General features: G+C 42.3%; 1 protein-coding gene and 2 long non-coding RNA genes across 3 annotated transcripts in view; 1 reads left to right on the top strand and 2 right to left on the bottom strand.

The window, feature by feature from the left end:
- The window catches only part of LOC140631063 (uncharacterized), a 12,700-nt gene extending 9,405 nt beyond the window's left edge, over positions 1 to 3,295 (bottom strand). Inside the window, exons 1-2 of the long non-coding RNA XR_012028735.1 lie at positions 2,583 to 3,295; positions 2,144 to 2,178 (exon numbers count right to left, since the gene is read on the bottom strand). This is a non-coding gene — a long non-coding RNA (uncharacterized lncRNA). The remainder of the gene's footprint in view (positions 1 to 2,143; positions 2,179 to 2,582) is intronic.
- LOC140631064 (uncharacterized) lies at positions 3,069 to 16,521 on the top strand. The gene is made up of 3 exons (XR_012028736.1): positions 3,069 to 3,240; positions 16,116 to 16,187; positions 16,271 to 16,521. It is a non-coding gene; the product is annotated as an uncharacterized lncRNA (long non-coding RNA).
- ATP5MG (ATP synthase membrane subunit g) lies at positions 12,313 to 19,027 on the bottom strand. The gene is made up of 3 exons (XM_072822227.1): positions 18,679 to 19,027; positions 13,822 to 13,982; positions 12,313 to 12,515 (listed from the first exon to the last, which is right to left on the bottom strand). The coding sequence occupies exons 1-3, from the start codon at positions 18,728 to 18,730 to the stop codon at positions 12,417 to 12,419; spliced, it is 312 nt and encodes a 103-aa protein (XP_072678328.1). The 5' UTR covers positions 18,731 to 19,027; the 3' UTR covers positions 12,313 to 12,416.

The raw sequence follows: 19,027 nt of genomic DNA, 5'->3' as shown, positions 1-19,027 counted from the left end.
CATGCTGGACAGTTTCTACTTTCTCCTTGACGTAGTAGCTAAGATATAGCTCTTTTCTGGAAGGCTTGCATGTGTGTGAAGCTTCGTGACAAGTTTTTTGAATCTTACCTTTCATACCTGCAAAACACTTGATTCTATTCTCTGTTCTGTAAACATTATCTCTTGCAAAGTTGTAAGAACCAAGGAGATCATGTAGGATAGGGCTTTGCTCTGTAGATAAGTAGCAATGGACCTGATGATTATTACTTAAATATGAGTTGAAATCCATGCAGGTGAAACCTGCTAAATTCCAAAGCCCCTCCCACTTTATCACCCCTTTTCATTCTATGTATTGTCAGTGCTGCAGTTCCTAGAATTGGAGACACTGTTTGCCTCCAAGTTACTTTGAAAAAATTCCCTAGACCTAACATTACCAAGTGATTTTCTTTCTTTCTTTCTCTTTCTTTCTTTCTTTCTTTCTTTCTTTCTTTCTTTCTTTCTTTCTTTCTTTCTTCTTTCTTTCTTTCTTTTCTTCTTTCTTTCTTTCTTTCTTCCTTTTCTTTTCTTTCTTTTCTTTTCTTTTTTTCTTTTCTTCTTTTCTTTCTCTTTTACTAGAGGGGGAAAAAAAAGTAATATACCCTCACTGAGATGTCTAGCATTCTTTTGAGTCATGCTTAAAGTCTAAATGGTCTAAAAATGGTTTAGGATTCCTTTCAGCCACCAATGCTAACTTATCTTAGGCTAACAAGACTAGAGTTCAGTTGATTTAATTTAGAACAAATTTTTATCTGTAGATGGGATGGAAAATCTAGGTGAGGATTAAGGTCATGGCCAAGGTACAAAAGGAGGAGGAAGTCTGAGTTAATTATAACCTAGGTTCTGCAGTCTTAATTCCAGGAAGCTGTCCTTTAGCTAGGTGGACAACTTGTTGATTGAAGAATATTCTCAGAGGAGCTAGATGCTACCAGTTCCTGAATTCTGAGATGAATTTCCACAAGTGAAGGTGTGAGTAGTGAAAGACTTGATTTTCTTGTCAGTTGAAGAAGTCCTTTGAGTCAATGAGCATTTGGTTATTGTCTCTCCAGCAATCATGACTGGCCTGGAAGATTTCCCAAAGGTTATCTTTCTCAAGGTCAGTTGGGTAAGGTTGCTTTGACATGTTTTTGAATCTCATTACAATGCATGCATTGTGTTTAGTTGTTTATTCCCAGACTCTTTTGGTAGATAACTAAAGTAAAAAAACCCAAATCCCCAAAACCCATGAGAATATAACCATCATTGCACAAGGTAAAGATCTTATAATCTCTAATGCAAAATGTAAGCCTGAATTAAAAGCTACATGTAGGGGCCTCAGGTTGGAGGGACAAGCAAGCTCCTAACTGAGCAAGAAGCCTGATGTGGAGCTTGATCCCAGGACCCTGGGATCATGATCTGAGCCAAAGGCAGATGCTTAACTTACTGAGCCACCCAGGTGCCCTAATTTTTAAAAAAGATTTATTTGAAAGAGAGAGTGCACTATACTTGCACACCTGCAAGTTGGGGAGGGGGGAAATTTCAAGCTGAGTCCTCACTAAGCACGGAGCCCTACGTGAGTCTCAATTTCAAGAGTCGGAAGCTCAACTGACTGAGCCACCCAGGCACCCCTAAAAGCTACATTTATTAATGTCTTTCATATGTGAAGTCATGTGAGCTTCTGATTTCAAGTTTAAAAACTAAGAACCATTATTTTGAACCATTATGGATAGAGGCTGCATAATTAATGATGATCACTGGTTAATTTAACTTTTAAGATGCTTAGGATTAGGTTTTAGCCTCTCTCTAGTCTTATTCTCTTTATTTTGAGCCCTATTCACACCTAGCCAACTCCACTGCTGACAACCCAGGAAATATTGTCATGTCTGGGGCTCTGATGCAAATTATACACTAGGAATTATCATCTACTCCTGCTAGAGTTTAACTGGAGTGTCTCACATGTGGGTTACAATTCAGATGTCAGTAAGTTTCTGAATAAAAACATAAAAAGCAAACCATCCCCTTCCCCACCACTGCCCCTCACGGTGCAATAAGCAACTTAAATATTCCAGCGTAGGGAGGATGTGGTTAGGGTTAGGAAACCAGGAATCAAGTCCTGCATTCCAGTCCTCTCTGCTCCTGACTCACTCACCTCAGGCAAATGGTTCCACTTCATCTCATCTTGCCCTGCAAAGTGAGGAGAGTAACATTTTGTTTCAAATCTAAGACGGGTGGCTTCTGTTAACCTGCAAGAGGTCTTTGCTAAAGTAGAGATGGACAAATAAGGAAAACATGCAGCTATAGATACCATCTTAAGAGAGATAAGAGATGGGTTTTGTCGCTGATTTGTGTTCTGTGCACTGATAACTCTGTGAGCTTATTATTGAGTCTTTACAGGCAGCTTTCTTTTGGGATGAAGAGTCAGACGGTGATGGTAGAGCAAACAAAGTCAAGGGTTCCAAATCAAGGGCCATTTGGCTTCAGTATTTAGTCTCAGTGCAGTGGGGGGTAAAATTTGGAGCCTTGGGGTGAGGTGGGAAATAGTTTCCCCCCATGTCATAGTAACACGGGTATCACATAATAAAGCATACTTCTTTCCGGGGCACCTGGGTGGCTCAACAGTTGAGTGTCTGCCTTCGGCTCAGGGCGTGATCCTGGGATCTGGAATTGAGTCCCGCATCAGGCTCCCTGCAAGGATCCTGCTTCTCCTTCTGCCCGTGTCTCGGGCTGTCTCTCTCTGTGTGTCTCTCATGAATAAATAAATAAATCTTAAAAAAAAAAAAAAGCATACTTCTTTCTACTAGTATATTCAAGGCAGACAAAACCCTAACAGGATCCAAGGTAAAGCAGTCATGATCAAAACATCACTTCTGACTTAATATTTATTTGGCTGATATCACTTGTTTGTTTGCTTAACCAATCCTGGGCTTACATGGCTTTCATTCCATTCCTCCACCCACCTGAAGGTCACTAAAATTGGTAACTAATTGCCTATCATCACCTTAGAATTCACTGTTATCTCAGAACTATATTTATTCACTTGTTCCATTAAGTTCCCTACCCCCTTGAGACCCAGAATGAGATGACATCAAGGTAAAAATGCAGGCTGTCCTTAGGGACAACAATAGCTATTTTAACAAGTAGGCTATAATTCAAAACGGCACAACAGTGTTTTAATTGCTTTTGGATTTGACAACACTGGAATGCATTGAAGCTTGGAGCCCCTGAAGATAACCTGTCTTACTTTGTGTAAGTATTCAACATATAATTCTTTTTTTTTAATTTATTTTTTATTGGTGTTCAATTTACCAGCATACAGAATAACCCCCAGTGCCCGTCACCCATTCACTCCCACCCCCCGCCCTTCTCCCCTTCCACCACCCCTAGTTCGTTTCCCAGAGTTAGCAGTCTTTACGTTCTGTCTCCCTTTCTGATATTTCCCACACATTTCTTCTCCCTTCCCTTATATTCCCTTTCACTATTATTTATATTCCCCAAATGAATGAGAACATATAATGTTTGTCCTTCTCCGATTGACTTACTTCACTCAGCTCAACATATAATTCTTATAAAAACTCCATCCATAGCATAGGTTGCATGTATAAGGCCAATGAGGAAAAGTGTGGGGTTATAAATCTGCATATGGGGGTGCCTAGGTGGCTCAGTGGTTGAGCATCTGCCTTCGGCTCAGGGGGCGATTCCAGGATCCAGGGATCAAGACCCCATCGGGCTCCCTGTGGAGAGTCTGCTTCTGCCTATATCTCTGCCTCTCTCTCTGTGTCTCTCATGAACAAATAAATAAAATGTTAAAAAATAAATAAGCCTGCATATGATGTACTTCTATCAGTTCTACTAAGGATATAAATCCCGAAATGCAGGCTTGGCAAAGCCAAGAGGGAGTTAAGACGGTCAGTTCCTAAGGGATTTCTGGGATTTTCAGATTTCAAGCTAGGTCTCCTCTAAAAGATCTGCTGCTGCCCACCAGCTCGTTGCTCCCTCCTAGGCCTTATGCAAAGGCAGCCCTGCACTCTCACCTTGCCCAGGAAAGGCCTTTAATCAGGGCTCTCAATCTCTGTTTCAGAGTTAGAGGCTGAGATGCAGGAGTGACTCAGCTGGCATGAGCTCTGGAGCAGTCTCAGCCTGCAGGCCTTCAGGAAATGAGTCCCCCAGGCCTGCATCTCCCTCTGTGGCAAACTGCCACCAGACTCTGCTGTTTATCAACCCAGTACCAAACACAGTAAGGACAGTTTGCTGTTTCATTGTTTGAAAACCTACTATATACCAGCCAGATAGATAATGTGATAGGCTAGGATTACAAAGGTGAGTACCTTCCTGAAAAAGCTTACAGTTCAGTAAGGGAAATAAACAAATGTAAATGTATCATTAGGGTACAATGAGAGGTGTTAGAAGAGGCCCAACAGGAGGGCAAAAGGAAACAGTCTGAGAAAATCAGAAGAGACTTTTCATGGGATCCCTGGGTGGCGCAGCGGTTTGGCGCCTGCCTTTGGCCCAGGGCGCGATCCTGGAGACCCGGGATCGAATCCCACATCGGGCTCCCGGTGCATGGAGCCTGCTTCTCCCTCTGCCTGTGTCTCTGCCTCTCTCTCTCTCTCTCTGTGACTATCATAAATAAATAAAAAAAAAAAAAAAAAAAGAAGAGACTTTTCAAAGTGAAACAGGGGTGTGCCAGGTAGACAGAGCCAGGATGAAGGCAGAGGAAACAGCTGTTTATGAAGGTATGGAATCATTAAAGGGCAGTTTATTTATCACCTCTGTATTGAGTGACTTCTATGTGCTTGGAACTTGGACTATGTAAGTGAACAAAACAGATTTTTAAACATTTCTGCCTTTGGGGGCCTTACATTTATTTTAGTAAGGTAAAATAATTAAGCAATAAACATAAGAAATCAGTAAATCATACAGAATGTTAGAAGTTGGAGTGCCTGGGTGGCTCAGTCGGTTAAGCATCTGCCTTCGGCTCAGGTCATGATCCCAGAATCCCAGGAGTCCCTGGATGGAGCCCCATATCAGGCTTCCCGCTCAGTGGGGTATCTGCTTCTCCCTCTGTTCATGCTCTCTCTCTCACACTCTCTTTCTCACATAAGTAAATAAAATCTCAAACAAATATATATTAGAAGTTGATTTTGGGGAATTTGGAGATGGGGAAGCAGGAAAAAAAGTCTATGGAGAGAAGTTTCTTGGAATTATAATTAGTGTGGTTGGGGAAGCCCACAATAAAAACACCTAATGAGGGGAGGGACCAGCTCTGGCACTATGTTGGGGAGGAGCATTACAAACCTAGGGACCAGCAGGTGCTGAGGCCAGGAGGTTTGAAGTAGAGCAAGGAGACCGATCCATGAAGCAGGAGAAAGTGGAAGAGTGCGGGACAGTGAGGCCAGACACAAAATAGAAAGCCAGATCTCGTTGGGCCTTGCAGTCCACTGCAAGGATTTTACCTCTGAATTTGAGTAAGGTGAAAGCCACTGAAGAGTTGTGAGCAGAGGACTGACCTGGTCCAACTGATGTTTTCATGGGATCGCTCTGGACGGTGTGAAGAATAGACTGCAGACAGGCAAGCTTGGAAGGATGGAGTTGGCCAACAGTCGAGAGGGAGAAAACTGTGGAATGGGTTTCTGGTGGGGGTGGGGAAGAAAATCAAGAATTCAATTTTGGACCTGTTAAATCTGAGATGTCTGTTAGAGTGAAGGTTGTGGGGAGGTATCAAATGGGCAGTTGCATATATGTTTGGAGTTCAAGGGAGAGGTAGAAACTAGAGATAAATTTCAGTCATCAGTGCATAGATGTTACTTAAAACCACAAGACTGGATGAGATCACCAATGGAATGAATACAGATAGAGGAAAGACTGAGCCTTATCTCTGATATTCCAAAGATAGGAAGACAGAGAAAGAAGGAACCAGAACAGGAATCCAAGAAGCAGGAAAAAAAAAAAAGAAAAAAAAAGAAAAAAAAAAGTAAGGAGGAAGGAAGGCCACAGGAAAGCTCTGGAAGTCAAGTGTATCATAAAATGTATCAAGCAGGAAGAGATATTCAGGGGAGTCAAATACTGCTGAAAAGTTCAAATAATACGAGGATTGAGAATGGACTCTTGCATTTAAAACATATTTTATTTATTTATTTGTGACAGAGAGAGAGAGAGACAACGGGAGCAGAGGGGAGGGATAGAAGGAGAGGAGGAGTCTTTTAAAACATTAAATAATTTATTTTTATTTTTAAAGATTTTATTTACTTATTTGGGAGAGAGAGAAGAAAGAGGCAGAGAGGGAGGGAGAGAACCCTAAGCAGACTCTGCACTGAGTGGGGAGCCCAGCTTGGGGCTTGATCCCACAACACTGAGATCATAACCTGAGCTGAAACCAAGAGTTGGATGCTTAAATGACCATCACCCAGGTGCCCTCAATATTGGTTTCTTTTTTTTTTTTTTTAAGATTTTATTTATTTATTCATGAGAGACACAGAGAGAGAGGAAGAGACATAGGCAGAGGGAGAAGGCTCCAGGCAGGGAGCCCGATGTAGGATTTGATCCCAGGACTCCAGGATCACTCCGTGGGCTGAAGGCAGGCATTAAACCGCTGAGCCTCCCAGGGATCCCTCAATATTGGTTTCTTTTGAGGTGTTTTGCTGCAAAAGGGAGCTGGTTTAGTAGCAGATAGACTAGGTAGTACCATGTGTATACACTCATAGGAACAATACAGTAGGGAAGAAAATTAATGACATAGGAAAGGAAAGAAATTATGGCACAAAGACATTGAATGGAGGGCATGGTTTTAAAAAGGAGAATGAATGGAGTGATGGGCTGGCTCAGTCACGGAGCATGATTTGTCATCTTGGGAGTTGTGAGTTTGAGCCCCATGTGAGGTATAGCAATTACTTAAAAGTAAAATCTTAAAACAACAACAAAAAACAACATAAAAAGGAGCATGAACAACTCAGTAGGCAAGATGGAAATATATACATGGGTGCAGATAGTAGTGAGTAGATGATGCTGTGGGAGTCAATGGAAATTCTCCAATTGCTTCAACTTTCTTAATAAAGTAGGAGGAAAGGTCATCTGTTGACAGAAATAATCATGGGTCAAAGAAATAAAGTATGCTTGTCAGGTAGTATTAAATGCTTTCTTAAGGATTCTTTTAAAGATTTTATTTGAGAGAGAGAGCACGAGGACAGAAGCTTAACCAACTGAGCCACCCAGGCACTCCCTTTCTTAAGGTTTTTCTTTTTTTTAAGATTTTATTTATTTATTCAAGATTTTATTTATTTATTCAGAGAGGGAGAGAGCACAAGCAAGGGGAGAGGGAGAGGTAGGCAAAAGGAGGAGAAGCAGACTCCCTGCTGAGCAGGGAACCGGATGCAATGCGATGCAATGTGATGCGGGGCTCCATCCCAGGACTCCGGGATCATGACCTGAGCCAAAGGCAGATGCTTAACCAACTGAACCATCCAGGTGTCCCTGTTAAGATTCCGATCAGGAATTTATATTATTGCAGTGAGACTGGCCAACTTACTTTTCTCCAGCTACATTCCACTACACGGGTGCAAGTGCAGAGCACACAGACTAGCCAAGGATGTGGCTTGTTGGCAAATATTCACAAGAGTGGTGGTGACTGACAATGGAAGGAAAAGAGGACGTCAGAATGGTGAACAAGATGGTAGCATCCATTTATTGATGGTCACAGTGACTCCAAATTAATGTATTAGGGCAGCCCTGGTGGCTTGGTGGTTTAGTGCTGCCTTCGGCTCAGGGCGTGATCCTGGGGACCCGGGATCGAGTCCCACGTCGGGCTCCCTGCGTGGAGCCTGCTTCTCCCTCTGCCTGTGTCTCTGCCCCTCTCTCTCTCTGTCTCTCATGAATAAATAAAATATTAAAAAAATTAATGTATTAGAGGAAATGGCCTAGCAAGATAATAGGTGGTCAGAGAGAGGGATGCATGAAATTCAAACTATAGTGACTGAAAAGACTGGTAATGACTTGGGAATGAATGCCCAAGGAAGGTCAAAGACCTAATCAATGGACTTTCACAGGAACCAAGAGGCTTGCTAGTTGGATCATTTGTCAATGGTTTTCAAACTTTAGCATGTGTCAGAATTACCTGGAAAACCAGTGAAACCACAGATTGCTAGATCCTACTCTCAGAATTTCTAGGTCCGATTCTGAGGATTTTCATTTCTAAGTTTCCTGGTGATGTTGCTGCTGCTGTGGTCCAGGGACCATACTTTGAAAAATACTGATCCATGTGTATGTTGAAATTGCCAATTATTAACATGTAAGTAGTTTTGCAGAGTGACAGCGAGCCAAGAGAAAAAGATTGTCAAGAAATAAAGAACAGCTGGGGTGTCTGGGTGGCTCAGTTGGTAGAGTCCAACTCTTGGTTTTGGCTCAAGTCATGGTCTCAGGGGTCATGAGACTGAGCCCTATGTCCTGTTGGTCTCTGCACTCAGTGGGGAGTCTGCTTGAAAACTATCTCCCTCTGCCCCCCTTGCTCCCCACCTCCCTGGCTTACATGTGCACATTCTCTCAAAATCTTGAAAAAAAGGGCAGCCCTGGTGGCTCAGCGGGTTTAGCGCCGCCTCCAGCTCAGGGCGTGATCCCGGGGACCCCGGGGTCGAGTCCCACATCGGGCTCCCTGCATGGAGCCTGCTTCTCCCTCTGCCTGTGTCTCTGCCTCTCTCTCTCTGTGTCTCTGAATAAATAAAATGTTAAAAAAAATACTGAAAAAAAGTAAACATTAAAAAAATGAAATAAGTTTGGTGACTAATGAACTGCAACCATCAGGAATAGTGGATAATGTGATGAGATCTAAAATTGGCTTTTATGGGGACTGGTTGGAAATTGTGTGGCTGAAGCAAAGGCTGGTAGCAGAATGAGATTAAGGCAAGGCTACAGGCAGATCATCAAGGGTCTTCCATGTCAATACTTTAATAGTAGTGGGGTAAGCAGTTCAGTGTGGGTTCCCTGCTAAGGGGATCTCTGGTGGAGCTGCTTTGTGGTTATCTTGAGTGATAACCATACCAATTCATTTCTGGAAGAAATAAAAAGTATACTAACTAGGAAATATTAAGTCTCACAAAGTTAGATGTCACTTAACATGAGTTTAGGTAGGATGATATCTGATGGGACAATAAAGCTTAAGTAGCTTGATAGTAGGGCAAAATAGAACATTACTATAGAATGGAACTGTGAAAGTACAATACAGGGAGGTTTATGAGGCGGTCAGGCATAAACTATGAAGTCAGGGCATAGACTATGACATGGGGTCACTATCTGGGCCCAGTTTGGGATGCCACTTATTACTCATGGGATCATTTAATGTTTCTGCTTAGTACCTATTAAATGGGTCTATCATTTATGCCACAGACCTGAGGGAAAAGTCGAGGGTGAAATGACATAGTGCAAGTGCTTTGAGGATGTGAAGAAAGTAAAGTGCATTGAGCTATCCTCAGAAATCAGGGTAGAAGAAACAAGGAGAGCATGAGGTGTATAGAACAAAGGATTAAGTGTAGACAGTTTCACATCCATGTGATCTTGAAATGAAAGCCTTCTAAAATGGCTCTGATATTTACTGACATTCATGTGGAAAATTTACTTTTACATAGTGGTTTCCTTAGAAATTCTACTTTTGGGGACGCCTGGATGGCTCAGTGGTTGAGCATCCATCTGCCTTTGGCTCAGGGTGTGATCCCGGAGTTCCAGGATGGAGTCCTGCATTGGGCTCCCCACAGGGGGCTTGCTTCTCTCTCTGCCTATGTCTCTGCCTCTCTCCGTGTCTCCCATGAATAAATAAAATCTTAAAAAAAAAACAAAAAAACAAAAAAACACGAACAAACAAAAGAAAAAGAAATCCTACCTTTGGACCACAGGTATGGACAAACATGTATGACTGGGTTGAACTTCAGCAGCCCGTCACCTCCCCTCTTTGCTGGTGCCCTGTACTAAGAATGTCTGTGCTCCTACACACTGAGAAAAGTGCAGAGCCACCTGTGCTCTTATATGCACCCCACGTGGGTTTCTGTCCTGGCTTCTGTTACCTGGAATTGAAATCGCCTGCTGCTGTCAGACCATACAAATCAAGGGGAGAAATTGTGCCTTGTCAAATCCCTCCATGGTTGCCTATTCACTGGTCTTGACAGTACAATCCTTCGTACGGTGTTAAAGGCACTTCCGAGATCTGGTCCCTGTTCCCTGGTCTTATAACACTACCACCCCCTGGGGATTCAGTCACATGTTAAGTTCTTTCACAACCTCTAGTGTGCTTTACTTTTTCTGACTTAATAGCCTTTACACAGGCTGTTGTACCTGACCGGGGTACCATGTCCCATTCTTGGCTCTTAGTCTTCCGGTTTATTTATTTTATTAATATTTTACTTATTTATTCATGAGAGACATAGAGAGAGGCAGAGACACAGGCAGAGGGAGCAGCAGGCTCCATGCAGGGAACCTGACATGGGTCTTGATCCCGGGTCTCCAGGATCAAACCCTGGGCTGAAGGCAGCGCTAAACCGCTGAGCCACCCAGGGATCCCCCCAGTTTACTTTTGATATTGATTCCTGTGACAGCTTCCCTTGAGTCCCCTTCTCAAGTCTGGGTTAGACTCTTTCAAGCGGACTTTCCACTTCTCTCATTAGTTCTTCTCACATTGTTGTAACTGCATGCTTAAATTACCTCTCACCAGACCAAACACTGAAAAAGGGGACATTCATGTCTCCACCACAGTGCCTGGATTCAGAAGGCTCACAATGAAGATCTGAGGTATGCTGAAGTTGTCAATGGCAGACACTTGGCACACAGATTCAGTGAAAGCCAGCCTCAACAGTTCTTTACTAGGAGACAAGACTTTTGGGGTTCAGGAGGGCAAAAGGTAACTGGCTAGCAAAGTTGCCACTTCAAGGAGCCCACCGCTATTTTAACTATTTTCTATATTTAAGAAAATACTGTACATGCACTATTAGCCACCACACATAGGTGTGTTGTATGGCAGAGAAGGAAGTTGCAGTGAAGTGAGTAGCAAATGTTTATTTTGAGGACTTTCTGGGTGTGTGTGACCAGATGGTTACCAAAAAATTACATCATGAATCAACTATGCCTTGTTGGTTATTAGTGCTAGCTGATCTCATACCTTAGAATTTATTAATTTTAATATACATTGTGTGAAATGGAGAAACTCCTAAAGATCGCCATGACTGTTGTAGTAACTTTCAGTCTTTCACCATGCGTATTTTAAGTTACTGAATGCCTTTTGAAGAGGTAGTTTCAGTTTTGACCACCTGTGATTACTGGAAGAAGTGGTAAGTTAGGCATTACTTAATTTCAGAAGAGCAGCAGCCTCTGTGGAGACTTTCCTGCTGATCACTTAGGAAAACCCTTGACTAAGCTAAAGCTTAGTTTTCTGAGTGCAGTGGATAAATTTGAGATAGACTGGATAAATGTTCAATAGTACTAAAGGATTAATACTGTACTGTGAACCATGATGTTTTTCTAATACGCAGTTAGCTTCTGGTTATCAGGTTGTAATGCATGTATTACGATGGCTGCAGGAGTTATAATGGATTTAGAAACATACCAATAAGCCATTCAAAGATGGTGAAACCCCCCAAAAGCCAATGAATGATTAAGTCTCTCCTGTATCCTCAATAAAACAGCTTGACAGACCAGTAGCAAGCATTTCTATTTATTTCAGAGTATAATGTATGCTTCAGAACCATGGAGGATACTAAATTTATAACTATTTAATATCCATAGGGTATTTTATTTTTGTAAAGATGGGTTCTAAAAACCATAAAACTGAATAGATTAGTAATACAACACACATCAAAATTAGATTTAAAAAGGAGGTTGTGGCTCTCAGTAGCTCTGTCCTGGTGTTAAAGATGTCATACTTAGAATACCACCAAGTACTTTAACATTTATAAATGCAGGTGTTATCTCTGATTCTAGCAAAAAGAAACCACTGAAATTTTATTCTTTATATCACAGACATGATTTAACCGTATCACTTTGGCACGTGGTATTGCTATTTTTCCTACTGTAGCAAATCCTAGTTCTCCCAAGACCTTTCCTCTGACTATTCTGGAAATAAAAATAAATTTATCATATATTTCAAATCTTCAAATTAGAATGTTATTCTTATAAATGTATTTCCCAGGTTGGTATATTCACATACATCCTTCATCCTTTCTGATTTTAGGCTATGCAAAAGACATGCCCTGAGAGCTGTATTAATGTATTAAAGCAAAAAGACAATCCATCTTATTATTAAGAGAAACTGTGATCCTTCCATGTAGTATCTGATAGAGAAAACACTGATTTTGATACATTATCTTATTTTATTCAAATACCAGTCTGATCACATATGGTCCAAGAACACTCAAATTATAAGCCACATAGAAAGAGATGTTAAAGATTGGTCTTCAAACATTATAGCCAATGATGCCACGCTTGCCTATGATCTCGCCGACATAAAACCACATCCACACCTCGGTGGCCACCAAACCATTCAGCAGAGCTTCCTGAAAAAAGCAGCACAAATTTTAATGTGTATTTCTTCCTTACATATTTAAAAGTATTCTTTTCCAGGATTAAGTAACAGAAAATGTAAGGATGCTATTCATTTAGAGAGCAGTTTTAGCCAAAGTCAAGATTTACTGATGTTAACTTTGTTCAACTGCTGAGAACACTTGAACTTTCAATTATGTAAGGTAAGTAGTCCAGAGCTTATAAATTCTTTCAAAGCATTCTTTAAAGACCTGAACTGACTTAACCCTTTCATTATTAGTTTATGAGACACTTTATGAGCCCTAAAACAACCCACATCCTGGAAAGAGCTGACACATTTAGACAGGGCATTCGTATGAAAGGATGGCTATAGGAAGGTAAGTCTCTGAAGAGACATTTCTGTCTGGTCAAAGGGAATTTGTTGAGAGATGAAGAGCTTTGTCTCCTCCTTTATTCATTTATTATTTGGTTTAGCTCTTTCTAAGTATTCAGTAATTACTCAGTTTCACAGATCAATGTTTTATTGTCCTGAGAGAAAAAGCACATGACTGGTTCCAAAAAGCAATGTTATAGCATGCAAGCACAGCTATAGATCTTGAAACTCTAGTTGAAAAAAATTATTTTTCCACAACAACACTGAGCCTTTTCCTTTTAGCACCTGGATGTGAATTTTAATTTTCCCCTTCAAACTAGACCAGAAATACCAGAGGTCTCCTGAAAAAACTGTTTTCTAGGATGTAGATTCTAGAGTCAGCAATAATTTAGTTATTTAGGTTTTTTTGTATTCTGTGTTTGGCTCAGGCAAGCAAACATAAAATCCAAGTTCCAATTCTTATAGTCTTTAGATTTTATCTTAATGCAATTCAATAGCCCTTCATATTACATGATATGCTTGCTAGGTTTTGATATTTTTATCTTTCATGTGAGTGTTAGCCGCCTGATAGTCCAAGAAATCTTTTGGCTAAACTGGGAATATTTCCAGGCCTACAGATGAAAAAAAGTATAGAATCAGCAAAGTAAGCCATCCTATTTTAGTATACTAACCAAAATAGGAGAGGGAAAAAAAGTTGCCCAGTAAAAATGCTTGTGTCTTTGTCATAAGACTAATAGGAAACGAAGACATAAAATAGCTGAATTATTTCAACCCAGATGACAAAATTAGAAAGGTAAATATCTTTCTCAGCAGTCAAGAAAGAGATTATCTCTCATAATGTAGGTTTCAGCCTCACTGGAAAATACATATATTAATCAAAACAATCAGAAAACTCCCAAGGGAAGACATTTTGTTATGCACATACGTTTTCATTTAGCCATAGTTACCTTAACTGTGAGCTGTTTGAAGCTACCAGTTTGAGCACTCTTGACTATTTTTTTCAAGCTCTGAATAGCTGTAGGGATCTCAGCAGGGGTTGGAGGAACCAGCTCAACCCTGGCATAGTGCCAAAATGTGGCCAATCGAGGCTTCGAGTAAGTCACAGCAGCTGGAAAACAAAACAAAACAAAACAAAAAAACGAGGATGAACTCACTAGAGACCGAAAGAAGCAGATGTGTGGGTTGGACACAAATATTTATTCATGCATCACATTCATTCACTGCTTGTACCAAATGTGCACCCGGTGTGAAAAGTCAAAGCTGCTCCCTGGTAACAAGAGGCTTTTAAAGATGCAGAACACCTGTGTCACAGGGAAGTTCAATCAGGCAGGAAGCTATAAGCACATTCAATTATGCCAGGACTTCACTAGTGGCCAGCTAGTACTGTTACTTATGAATGGCAAATCTAGCTAACTGTAAAGTCACTAGAAGCTGGATTCAGAGACAAGAAAACAGCAGCAATGTAACCATTTTCTTGGTAGAGGAGTAGAAAATTGGGAGAGCCGAAGTGCAGAAAGGGAGGGAAGGAGTTACAGAGAACGCATCCTTAAGAATAAAACTTGTCACAATGTTGGCTACAAATCCAGATGGAATTATACCAATTAGGGCCCATTTTTGGTATCCTCATCAATATGTGAATTAAATCTTTCTTTAACAAAAGCCCAGCTGCTCCTCCTTCAAAACAACACAAATAATAAAAATAAGACCTACATGTATTGTTCAGAGCAGCCCAAACTCAAATCTATTACTATGCTGAAATTCCTCAAGGTAGTTACTATTTCAGAGAACAAAAAATTCTTAATAACCAGAATAGATGTAAGATTATGGTAGTGACTTCAGAAAGAAAAAGGCATTTTATAAGAAAGTTACAAGACAAACGTGATAAAAACAGCACACTTGCATGAACATCCATAAATTACTATTCAAAGATGGATTATCCAAGGCTCTTGGTACTTTTCCTATTATTAGCTTCCTGAATTTGGGTATTTCACTACCGAGAATTACTATCTGCAACACCCTTCGTGCTTAGGGCCATGAGCAGACACAAGGCTCTCAGTTCTACATAGAACTGACAGTGCCCGTAAAATGGGACTATCACAGAGTACAAAGTCTTGTGTAACTGTCTTTAAAATTATCTTCAAAACACATATATTTCATCCTTTAAAAAAAATAGGTAAATAAATGGTGGATGATGGGAGCCAGATTTGTCACTGTAGGAGAGGAAAATGACAAATAGGCAAGAAAAGAAGCAAGAATAACCCCATTGTACTAGATTAGAGTTGGAGACATTCATATGAACTCATATGTAGTTTAATATATTTACAGATGGACAGATACAGAGACCACCATATATATGCATGTATACACATGGGTTACTACATACACACCCTTAAAGAGGGCATAGAAGCAATGATATTCTAGCAATCTAGTAGCAAGAAATTTATTTGGTGCCTAGATATTAGTTTCAAAATACCATTGTCCAACAAAAGAAACTAGGGCTCCTTGGAGAAATGGTCGATTCTAAGGCTGGGGCAAGGAAAATTTAACTTGAGTCTGAAGGATTTTGTAGTACAAGAACGGGGGTAGGTCAAGAGGACAGAGATGCCAACCTGAAAGAGTTTTCAATGGCCAAGGCTGCAACAATTTTTTTTTTTAAGATTTTATTTATTTATTCATGAGAGACACAGAGAGAGAGAAAGGCAGAGACACAGGCAGAGGGAGAAGCAGGCTCCATGCAGGGAGCCCGATGTGGGACTCGATCCCGGGTCTCCAGGATCACACCCTGGGCCAAAGGCAGGCGCTAAACCGCTGAGCCACCCAGGGATGCCCGGCTGCAACAATTTGAACAAAACATACTACTGGAGGTAGGAAGTATGAAACAAATGTACATGAATCCATACAATACACCACTAAATAAACAACTGGGAAGAACAAATCTTTCTGATAGAATTCCATTTAATTATATGTAAATACTCCTTCCTACAGGAGATGGAATCCCTGCTGTTGGCAGCTGCTCCCTACCCCCTCAATGCACACCACGAACTAGACTTGGTTACTTGCTTCTGAAGAATAGATTATGGGAAAGGAAAAACAGTAACCTTACAGTAAGAAACCTAGCAACATTAACCATAACCAAATGATGAAAGCTAATTTCACCAGTGATGTTAAATGGGTATCACATACACCCTGATAGGTGATTATGGCATTTCACTTTTGTGTTATTCTTTCTCAAAACCCACAGCTCCAAACTACTCATGAGAAAAATACCAGACAAATACAGAATGGAGAACATCTTTACAGGATACCTCAACAGGTATGTATCTACACAGATAGCTTAAAAATTGTCAAGATTGTGGGAAGTAAAAAACCCTGATATTAAAGTGTTACAATTCACAGGAAACTATGAAGATTAAAAACTCAGTACAACATGGAACCTGGATGGGCTTCTGGAACAGAAAGAGATTAATGCAAAGCTGGTAAAATCCAAATAAAGCCGCAAGTTTGGGGATGCCTGGGTGGCTCAGCGGTTGAGTGTCTGCCTTTGGCTCAGAACATGATCCTGGGTCCGGGGATCAAGTCCCACATCAGGCTCCCTGCAAGAAGCCTGCTTCTCTCTAAGCCTATGTCTCTGCCTCTCTCATGAATAAATAAATACATCTTAAAAAAAAAAGTCTCAAGTTTAATAAATAGGAAAGAAAAAAAAAATCGGACTCCATGACTTCCCTGGGGAAGTTACTTATTCCTGTAAGCTTCCTTGTGCTCCCAGGAGAATTAACAGATACATTAAGAAATTTTTTAAAAGTAAGCTCTATATAAAAAAGAAACAAAAAGAACTCTAGGCCAAACATGGGGCTCAAACTCACGACCTAGAGATCAAGAATCTTGTTCTATAGACTGAGCTAGTCAGGTGCTTCTATGGTTATTATTATTATTTTTAATCTTTTTAGGGACGCCTGGGTGGCTCAGTGGTTGAACAGCTGCCTTTGGATCAGGGTGTGATCCCAGGTCCAGCGAGTCTCTTATCAGGCTCCCTGTGAGGAGTCTGCTTCTCCCTTTATGTCTTTCCCTCTCTCTCTGTGTCTCTCATGAATAAATGAATAAAATCTTAAAAAAAAAAAAAAGTCTTGTTAAAAAAGATTTTATTTTTAACTCATCTCTATCCAACGTGGGGCTTGAACCCACAACCCCAAGATCGAGAGTTGCGGGCTCCATTTACTGAGCTAGCCAGGTGTCCCAATTTTTATCAGATACTAGAAGTACACATAACATACTGAACTATGTTACAAAGCAAAATACATTTCTGCATTTAACAGTCTGGCCCCAGCTGAGTGCTTTTGGAAGAATAACAACTGTTATCTTTTAATTACAATGATACAAGAGTTTATTTTTTAATAAAAATTTTTTTGTATTATTTTTCTTTTTGAATTTTATTATTAAAATCAGTTTCAGGGCCACTGCTGCCTTTGGCCTAGGGTGTGATCCTTGGGTCCCGGGATGGAGTCCCAACGTCGGGCTTCCTGCATGGGGCCTGCTTCTCTCTCTGCCTGTGTCTCTGCCTCTCCCTCTCCCCGGTCTCTATGTCTGTCATGAATAAATAAATAAAATCTTAAAAAAAAAAAAAAATCAGTTTCAAACCCATCACCTGAAAGGTATGAAAACCATGCTGGGGGAGGGGGGATCCACCTGAAACAATTTTTTTTTTCTTCGAATCATCCACAAAGTCCAAAGGATGAAGCCCACAATTTCTTCTTTTTTATTTATATACAACTATAGAGCTTTATCACAATAGGTACCGTGATACGCTGCAAACTTAAGCGCTTCAGGAAAATGTGTTAAGTTAGTGGATTGTGGGGTTGTGTAGGAGACACTCCAGCATTACTGTATTTGGCATTACCAGGCCTTCAATAACTCACTGTTTGGCTGCTGACAGGAGCAAAGAAAGATGATTAAGATACTAATCACAGTAAAATGGGTTAAAAAATACAGGTGTTCGGAAAATTGTTTCCATTCACGTTTCATGATCGAATGTGAGCGAAAGCTAGAGATCTGTGCTTCAACCGCTTCCTAGAATACAACGCGCCCCGGTTTTACTTTCTCGCCTTGCGGGTAAAACGAACACCCTGCTACCCAGCAGACGAACGCGCTACTTTGGACTGAAGAGGCTGCTACTCAGGGCTGGGGCTCTTCAGGGTTGGTCTTAAGTACAGCGGTCCGCCAGCTGGGCTTTCGTTCACGAAAAAGCCCATGAATATTAAGCCAGAATAATAAAGACGGCTGTGGACACGCTCCCTTCCTAGGTCTGTTGGAGTCAGGGATACCCCAGGTCTACAAAGCTCGATTCCGCCCACCATTTCCATTAAAGCAGCAACTTCACAACCCGGCCAGGACGAGGGCAGAGCCCACGCTCCAGGGCAGCACACCCATCCCCAGACAGTCACGGAGCCTTCCAGGTAGCCGGTCTGAGAGGCAGACGATCCACGGCGCTCGGCGGGCCTGTGCCCTCCTGCCGTCGCCCCGCCGCAGGCCGCACCGCCGCCGGACCCCCGCCCCCCGAGGCCGAAGGGGGCAAATGGCGGCAGAGAGGGCGACCCCAGCCTGCCCGCACGCCCCTTCCTCCCTTCGTAGGCGGCACCGAGGACCCAAGCTGCGGGACAGGCGGCGGAAGGCTAGAGGACAGTCGCAGGCCGGCCCCCGCCGCCCCCGCCGTCCCCTCCCCCCGCCCCCCGGCTCCCGCGCCGCCCTCGAGGTACCACCGCCCGCGTCGTCTTCTCAGGCCTCCCGCCCCGGGCCGCGGCCGTGCTCACCGTTCAGCAGCGCCGGAGCCTTCTCGGCGAGGTTACGGACGAACTGGGCCATGGCTCCAAGAGGGACGTCCCGCCGCCCCGCACGGCCGCTGAATGTCACCGCCCGGAAGGACCCGCCGCAGGACCCCGTTCCGCTCCCAAGGGCGGGCTCCCTCTCTCCGCGCCGGTCCAAGGTATTTAGGCGTTCTGCGATCTGTCCGGAATCTGGCCGGCCCGATCGTTTTCTTCCGTCGCAGAGGACAATGCGGGTGTGAACAGGCGAGGCCGGGGAGCACGCGGAGGGCGGCGGGCTTCGGCGGGGACACAGGCATTTCTTGGGGCAGCCGCCGTCGGAGGCCCGGAAGGCCGG

Source organism: Canis lupus, chromosome 3, assembly GCF_048164855.1.
Source record: "Canis lupus baileyi chromosome 3, mCanLup2.hap1, whole genome shotgun sequence".
Taxonomy (NCBI): domain Eukaryota; kingdom Metazoa; phylum Chordata; class Mammalia; order Carnivora; family Canidae; genus Canis; species Canis lupus.
The sequence above is the reverse complement of the archived record's forward strand: the minus strand, read 5'-3'. Positions and strand labels throughout refer to the sequence as shown.